The following is an 8968-nucleotide window of genomic DNA, read 5'->3' as shown; positions in this document are numbered from 1 at the left end:
CGGAGCCGCTTTCCGCGGCCCCCGCCATGAGCGGAAGCGCCGCCGCCGCGGTCGCCGCCGCCGCCTCAGCAGCTGCGGCCGCCGCGCACTTCCAGCCTCAGTCGTCGTCTCCCAGGCCGGGCGCCGCCGAGCTAGGGCCCCTGCGCCGCCCGCGCCCCCCGCCGCAGCCGCCCCGGCCCGAGCCAGCCGCTGCCGGCCGCCTCAGCCCTCCGGGCCACGGGCCTCTCCGGGCGGGCTCCCAGGGTGGCGGCGCCTGCGGCCGAGCGCCGGGAGCAGGTACGGGGTCCCGGAGCGGGCCGGGCGGGGAGGGGCGTGGGTTGGTTTCGGGGGTGGGGGGCCCAAAGGCGTGTGGTCCAGCCTTCCGGCCCCGCGGAGGGGGTGGAGCGTTGTCTGGGGTCAGCTTTGTCCGGCCCCGGATACCCTGTGAGCTCTGCGTCCCCGCCGCGCCGAGCGGCTCACAAAGCGTTTTCCTACCCGGTGGGTAGCCCCCTCCCCTAGGGTGGGCAGGGCAGGACCTCTCTAGGTCTCCGCTTGGCGGAGGAGGAAACCAAGGCTTACTGGGGGAAGTGACTTGCCCAAGGTCACGTAGCCGGTGAGAGCCGTAGCCTGGCTGGGACCCAGTGCCACCCTGGGCCGGCGCGGGCCCCGAGTCGGGGACGGGGGGCTGGAAAGAGGAGGAACTCCTAGCCCCCGGGACCCGAGAGACATTGATCCGGAGGAGGGGGCTCTAGGCCCTGGTCCTAGGCACGCCCACCCAATGCTTTTTAGGTAGGCTTCGGGGATAAGATCTCTTGCGCGGTGGAGAGAAGGAGCAGGGGCCCCTTTGAGGGCTTGGGGGGTACTCTGGGGAGCCGATTTGGGGAGCCTCAGAGGGGAGAGATTCGGATGGGGGGTGTGCCTCTTGGGGGAGGGCTTTCTTGAGTGAATGGGGCAGAGCTTCGGAAACTTCTCATCATGGGGACTGTTTGGTTTCTGCCAGGCCACATTGCCCACCACTGCCCGGACTAAACCAATCTAGCTGAGATTAATAGGGAGGCCTTCCCGCTTTTGTGGAGACACCTATAAGGTGTTTGTTTTCATGAAATGGCACGAGTTTCGTTCGTGCCCCAAAACAGAAGTGCGTATAAGGCCCTAGTAAAAGCATTTCTGCTACAGAAGGCCGAATGAGTCTTTTTCCAGGTGGTCTGGATCTGTCACACATGGAGGACCCCTGGAGAACAGCTATCGGAGGCGTGAAGGGGAAGGAAGCAGGGATGATTGGGACAAGTCACCCTCCAGCCTGGCATGTTGGGGCCATGTGCTGCAGGGACTCCCATTTTTCTTTGGGGTGGGTGGTTTTTACTGTAGTGGATATATCTTGGAAAGGGAAGGAGAGGACTTGGGAGTGCTAGAGGAGAGAGGGAGGGCAATGGAGAGTGTCCTGTGGAGCTCAGAAAGCTGTAGAATGGGGAAAAAGAAGAGGGTATTTAGTCATTGTGGGGGAAGGGAGATAAAAGGGTTGCTGAGGGGAGGGGGGCCGTGTCTAGTCTAGAGAAAACTTGGGATGTTTCAAAGAGGGAGCCAGGGGTTTGAAAGGAGTCTGTTAGAGGTGGATGGTATCTTACAAGGTTGAGTAATAGGTACTGGTCTGCAATCACTTCATTTTCTTCCAGTAAAGACATTTGTAGTACTTTTATATAAATGTTTTGGCTTTTGCACTCCCCACCCGCATTCTCTTTCCTGGTCTAAGGCTGTCGGCCCATAGTATTGTCTTGGAAGTAAGGCTTGACAAAAGAGGGAAGGGGAAGACTAATTAGCAAATGCATTAATTAGGGCCCTTTGTCCGAAATGATTCCTTGTTTAAGTCAGCCGATTTCTTGCTGCCCTCCTGCACTTCGGCTTTCCAGCTGTGGTGGGTGTTTGGGGGATGGGGACGTGCTCTGGAAGAACTGCCCTGATTTAGACAGGATAAATTTTTCTTAAAAAATTGAGACATATATTTGACAAATATGTATAAAAGCATGAAAATTCACTGGTCAAAGATTTTAATTAGTGAAATGCAAATTGAAACAATAAGGAGGTGCTGTTTCACACCCATCAGAGTGGCAAAAATTAAATGCTGTGGTAATCAAGTGTTAGTGAGGTTGTGGGGAAATCAACTTTTATTTACCGCTAGTGGGAACGTAAATGGATACAACTACCTTGGTCAGTAGTGTAGCGATGTCTTGTTGGAGGGCTAACATACCTATTTACCCAAAATGTCTATTTCTGCGTCTAAGAAGTAATATGGTCGTCCAGGAAAATAAGTAAGAAAAACTATAAGCATGCTCATTGCAGCTCAAATGTCTACCAACAAGGGGAATGCATAAATTGTTAGATAGTCCCACACAATTGAGTCTTACAGCACTGTGAAAAATAAACCACAGCCTCATGCTTTAAAATGAATGAATCTCACAAACATAATATGGGGTGGGGGAACAAGTTACAGATTTCTTACAAAATGTTTGCACTTGTATAAAATCTGAAAACATGCAAAATAATATGGTTTGGGGGCTATGTACCTGTGTCGTAAAAGTATAAAAACATGCATGGTAACAACTAACACCAAATTCAGAGTAGAAATTATCTCTGGGAAGAAAAGATGAAGAATGGGATTGGACAGGGGTACACCAAGGGCTTTAATTATATCTAATATTCTATTACCAAGAAACCTGAATCAGATAATTGCAAATTAGGATTTGCTTATTTTGGGTGTTGGGTCAGAGATATTCAATACATTATTTTAAATATTTTTCAGATGTTTGAAATATTTCTCACATGCAGAGCATTTTCTTATTTATCGAGTGCAGGATTTTTGTCCCATAAAAATGAAACTTCTGCCACAGACTCCAGTCCAGCACAGCCTGTTAGACTTGCAGGCTGGTGATCCTTTTCTCACCCCTTTCTGACCTGCAAAGCCTGGTATTGCGATGGGTGACTTTTATTTTGGAACTGCTGATAGGCATGGAGGATTTCCCAGTGTTTCTAAACTTTCTGGTGGACCTAGGTCAGCAGTTTGAGCTTTGTCAAAATATAAGTGCTCCAGGACGTTCTAACTTATCTGTTGCAGGGAGGGACCCAGACATCTGATTCTGACAAAGTTCCCCAGTAGATTCTGATGACCGCTAAAATTTGAGAACCACTGCCTTAGGCTCCTGACTCTGGGCTGTACTCCATTTTAGCTTTGCCCTAGGCTGCCTTCTCTTGCCTCTCCTGCCTAACTGGGACTAATTTGGACCCATGTGATACTTAGCTCTTTTATAGGGCATAAAAGAGTGATGGGGTTGAAAGCTGTTGAATGTGAAGGCATTCATAATCTGGTCATCTCTTCCTCTTATTTTCATGCAGGTAGCTAAGGGGCCCATTATCCACCAGGGCTATTTATCAGGTTTTACAAACTTTAACCACTTGTGTCGCTCACTCTATGGGGTTTTATAGTTAAGATAGGAGCAAAAAAACCCCAAACAAACAAAAAACAAAAACAAAGGGGGGGGGTGCACTAACAGAGAAGGAAAACCAGCAGATTTGGAGAAAGGAAATCCCCAATAGTAAATGTATGTGATCCAGCCTTTCTCTACAGATGGTAGAGATTCTTTTAGTGCCTTAGCTTATGACTGACATGCATTTGAATTTCAGCTATTTGAACCTATAGTCAAAGATTAGGGTCTTAAATAACAACTGATTATCACCTCAAGATGGAAGTTTCCTTTCTCCCAAATTTGCTAGTTTTACTTCTCTGCCAGACCCTTTTTGCTCTAGTCCTAATATGTTTAGGAATTAATTTATATTAAAAAATATGAGGATTTCTGGTAATGAAATGTGTAAAATGCTTGTTTGTCTTTGGTAAGGTTCTTCTTTCTGGAAACCTACCTTGAAAGGGCAGTGTGTCCCCAGGTTTTGGTGACCCCATATTTTTGCAGGGCTGCTGTGTGAGGTTATATAGATTGTGCCCAACCCGAAGTTTCCTGTTTTGGGTGACAAGTGGGAGTGCAAATTCATTTGTGCTCCACTTCTCAAAATGAGCAATTCGCGTGGACGTGTGTCCTCTCAGAAGAGGGGGCACCCTTTTCAGATTCTCACCAAGGTGCTTCGTGAAGTGGCTGCCTTGCAGCTTTGTTGGTCTGTGTATAACTGTGCCGTCTATAGTTGTGGACCCTGTGAAGAGGGCATGTCAGTTTTGGGCCTTGAGTTCCAAGCGTTTTCCCCACGTGAACTTTTCAAGGGAAGGGACCCGCCCCTGGCTTTTCATCACCATGCTCAGTTGTACCAGCCTTTCAGCTTAAAATTGTAAAAATTTGTTATGGAGCTAGAGAAATATGCCCCTTTTTGTAAATACCATTATTTATGAAAAGACGGAATGAGAGAGAAATATTAAAAAGACAACAGCATCTGGTACTTGAAGAAGAGAAAGTAGCTATGCACCCCACCCCATTTGCTCTTGCATTCTTGCAGTGCTCACTTTGAGGGGGAAATACGATGGTATTTTTCTCTTCCTATTCCCCCCTACGCTAGTATTCCTGAATTTCTGAAGACCTGAGGCTTTTTAGCCAATTTTGAAAATATTTACCCATTTGTATTTTCCATTAAGTGGTTGTTTACGCTTCCTGCTGTTTTATTTTTTCTTGGAGAGAGGGGAGGGGGTAGTGCTCAACCAAGGACAAGACTGGACTTCCTACTGCTTTTGCAAATAATGGCAGTGTGTTTTTCAGAACAGTTGTCATGGAAGAGTGCTGTTCTGTGGGCTCAAGGGAGAGGTACATTTGAAGTGGTTTCTCTTGTCTTTATTATTATTTTTAAACATGATTGAGGGTGATGGTTACAGAGTTCCATTGTGCTTTTGCTGCTGTTTTGGAGGAGGTTTTTTGAAGAAAATATACTTAACGCCAAAAATGTTTAACAAAAATAGTCTTAGGCTCACACGAGAAAAACAAACAGTTCTCACCTTTAGGCCTTACCCAAAGCAGTTTGAATTTTTTCCAGTTCTGTTTAAATGGGTATTGGTACTATTTTAGGGACTGCTTAGAACACTTAACTGGAGTGACGTAGGGCAGGTGGAGGAGGAGAATGATCGGATTATACTGGGGTTTATCAGTAGTTCCTCCAGTCGTGATATGGAAAGCTATCACTGTATTGTCTGCTTTTTTGTGTTAAAGTATGTGTAGAAATAAGGGCGAGATTGTGAGTTTTGATATGTATAATAATTTGACCCTGTTGAAAGAAAAAGCAGAGGGAAGAAGTGGTAAGAGGAAGAAGTACATGCTTGGAAGACAGTAGCAAGCAATTAAGTAGCAGTACATTTCATAGTACTTTTGGGATGTTCCTTGAGTTGAAAGGTACCTGTCTGTATCCGTTCTGCTTCAGCACCTTTGATTTCAGTGTCTGAATATAGTGCTTACTGATCTTTGGTTGAAATCTGTTTTACCGTCATGGAACTGGAAAGTGAGTAGTTTTGAAGACTAGACTGAGGTAGTAGGGTAGGCTGAAAGTAAAAACAAGTATATCCGTTTTGTAACTGCTTTGTAAATAGGAGTTGGGAGTCTCATAATTAACAAAAGTATTTTTCATTTGGCTTTTAGGCTATCTTATTTAAAAATTGTTTTAATGAATTTGTCTTCCTATCTGTGCCTCAATACATATTTGAGTACCTACTGGGTGTCATAATACCACTACCTATACTTTGGGGTATAGATAACCTTGGGGTGATAGCCTTCATTGTCAGAGACTTCATTACCTGAGGTACTGAGAACGGCACAAAGGCTGTGGGCTTCAGCTAGTTCTTTCTTTCTTTTGTCACGCTTCCTTCTGCTCCCTGGTCTTCTGGGTTTGGTGGTGATCTACCCATCTGTCAGGTCAGCCCTGCCCCTCCTCTCCCCATGTGAGGGGCACAGAGGCTTTACAGAACCATTCGGCCGGGCACCTTCAAGTAAAACCCCTCCAACAATATTGAGCCAGACCTGAGGGCCATCATAGTGGCTCCAGTTCCTCTTCCTTCTCTGTTGCCTGTGTTGACACCACCCACCCTTTGCTGTGGAGCCTGGAAGTCGCCCCCCTCACCCCCAATCATACAAAGAGGCTTTGTGCTCTGAGGATGTTCTAAAGGCGGGATCACTGTAATTATAATTCCCCAAGCACAACCAAGTAATGGGGGCAGGCAGGGTAAAGATGGTATCCAAGTTCTTGTTGGTAGGGAGAAGTCAGCCGGGATTAAAAATCATCTGGAGTCAGTACCAAAATGGATAATGGAGTGTTGTTGGTAATGCTGATGGGAATGTATTTAAGTGAATGCATTTCAGATTTTTACATTCTAATACTTGCGAGATACTTGAAGCTTTAAAAAGCATAAGACAGCCGGAACTTTTTTTTAGGTCTTTTTTTTTTTTTTTTTAAGTCTAAAATTGTAACCGAAAACTACTTTAGAAGAAGGTATGTAGAAATCCCAGTCTACTTTGCTTTATGTTTCTGTTGCCAGAATGATTGATTGCCCAAGAAAGCCAAATACATAACTTATTACTAGGGGTGCTCCAAATACATAACTTATTACTTTTTTTGCTTGTTTCTAAAAGTAAGCTCTGACTGACATTTTTGGGAAGGTAATTTCCCCCTACCACCATGAGAAAAAAAAAATTAGTGTGGGGATATGTGCTTAATAAACTTTTATATCAACCATCTATGTCATGTGCTTCCAAGCTGTGTTGGCAATCTTTTAATGAAAACTTTCTTCTTAGTATGTTAACTATTCATATATTACTCTGACTAGTGTCTCAAACAAACTTTTTTGTGTTTTTAAAATGAAGTGCACCAGGGGCGCCTGGGTGGCTCAGTCAGTTGAGTGTCCGACATCGGCTCAGGTCATGATCTCACGGTCTGTGAGTTCGAGCCCCGCATCGGGCTCTGTGCTGACAGCCTGCTTCAGATTCTGTGTCTCCATCTCGCGGCCCCTCCCCTGCTCATGCTCTGTGTCTGTCTCTCAATAATAAATAAACATTAAAAAAAAATTTAAAAAAAAAGTCACATGGCTTCTTTAAAACGAAGTGCACCAAACAATTGCAGAGGTCAGTAGACTTTAGGATAGTGGATTCCAGTTGTCCTTTATGCAAGGTGAAGGGAAAAGACCCTTTTTGTTGTTAAGCTTAGCACTGACTTCTGTGGTGAGTGAAGCAATCAGGGTGATCACGTGTACTATATATGGAAACCTTTAGCTACTGTCAGCTGGCCCTTCCTCTAAAAGCATGGCCCCTGACAAAAGTGTGCAATGTGATGATTTGACATATGAATACATTTTGAAATGATAATCACAATCAGGTTTATTAATATATACATCACCTCACATAGTTATCTGTGTGTGTGAGAGAGAATGTTTCATATCTATTCTCTTAGCAAATTTCAAGTATACAATACAGTATTATTAACTGTAGTCACCATGATATACATAGATTTTCAGAACTTATCTTATAATTGAAGGCTTGTGCCCTTTGACCAACATCTCCCCATTTTCCCTAATTTCCAGACTCGGGTAACCATATTCTACTCTGTTTCTATGAGTTTGACTTTTTAAATTAAAAACAAATTTATTTATTTATTTATTTATTTATTTATTTATTTATTTATTTATTTATTTATTATTTTAGAGCCCACATGTGAGATTGTATAGTATTTGTCTTTCTCTGTTTGGCTTGTTTCACTTAACATTATGTCCTCCATGTTCATCCATTTGTTGGATGTTGCAAATGGCAGGATTTCCTTCTTTCTAATGGCTGAATAATATTCCATTGTACATATATACCACATCTTCCTTCATCCAATCATCAGACACATAGGTCCCTATCTTAGCTGTTTTGAATAATGCTGCAAGGAACATGGGAATGCAGATATCTTGAAGAAATCTACCTTAAATTTATCTTCCTATAAGGCTACGGGGTAGTCTGTTACAAAGATATTGCCCATATAATCCTTAGAAAGGACTACCAATTTGACAGCTAAAGGTTATGAGATTTAAAAGTACACAAGGCTCCATTTTATCTGCTTTTAATGAGAAGTAAGGTTGATTACCGCCCCCTGCCCCCAGCCAACCTCGCCAATGTTTTAGGCAAATATAGTGCTTATCAGTGACTTTATTTTAGCTTAATTGTAAACTGTTATTTGTCTACTTCGTGTCATTTATAATACACATTTCCTTTGGAGATTAACCTCTGACTCTTACTTTACTGCTCTCTGGTGGCCACTAAGTGATAAAACATTTATTGAATGCCTACTTTGTACCAGGCACAGTGAGGATTTCGGGTAAAATTCAGATATGCAACAGTTCACTGATAGATTCTGACAGTATGGTAGCAGAACAAATGCATTTTTGGATCTGCAAATTGTTAATAAGAGGGCAGAGAACATCAAAATTTCATTAATAGTGGTGATATATAACCATGATAATGTTGCTAAAGCACAGACCTAACCAGATAAAAAATTTGAGTGGTTATTTTCTAAGTAAAAGAAATATTTTTTCAGGACACCTGGGTGGCTCAGTCGGTTAAGCATCCAACTCTTGATTTTGGCTCATGTCATGATCCCACACAGTTTTTGAGATTGAACCCTACATCAGGCTCTGTGCTGATAGTGTGGAGACTACTTGGAATTCTTTCTCTCTCTCTCTCTCTCTCTCTCTCTCTTTTTCTCGATCAAAATAAATAGACATTAAAAAAATTTTTAGGGGCTCCTGGGTGGCTCAGTCGGTTGAGCGTCCGACTTCGGCTTAGGTCATGATCTCGCAGTTGTGAGTTTGAGCCCCGCGTCAGGCTCTGTGCTGACAGCTCAGAGCCTGGAGTCCACTTTGGATTCTGTGTCTCCCTCTCTCTCTGCCCCTTCCCCGCTCATGTTCTGTCTCTTTCTGTCTCTCAAAAATGAATAAACGTTAAAAAATAAAAAAAAATTATTTTGGTCTGGTATTCAAGACAAGCAT

At 43.8% G+C, this 8968-nt stretch overlaps 1 protein-coding gene across 3 annotated transcripts in view; it reads left to right on the top strand.

Moving 5' to 3' along the window:
• The window catches only part of RNF38 (ring finger protein 38), a 130489-nt gene continuing 121521 nt past the window's right edge, over positions 1 to 8968 (top strand). Inside the window, exon 1 of one of the 3 annotated variants that reach the window (XM_023242439.2) lies at positions 1 to 276. In XM_023242439.2, coding sequence (XP_023098207.2) covers positions 27 to 276 — 250 coding nt within the window. In that variant the 5' untranslated portion in view covers positions 1 to 26. The remainder of the gene's footprint in view (positions 277 to 8968) is intronic. The other 2 variants (XM_045043683.1, XM_023242438.2) reach the window with 2 other exon arrangements.

This window comes from Felis catus, chromosome D4 (genome assembly GCF_018350175.1).
Source record: "Felis catus isolate Fca126 chromosome D4, F.catus_Fca126_mat1.0, whole genome shotgun sequence".
NCBI classification, from domain to species: Eukaryota; Metazoa; Chordata; class Mammalia; order Carnivora; family Felidae; genus Felis; species Felis catus.
The sequence above is the reverse complement of the archived record's forward strand: the minus strand, read 5'-3'. Positions and strand labels throughout refer to the sequence as shown.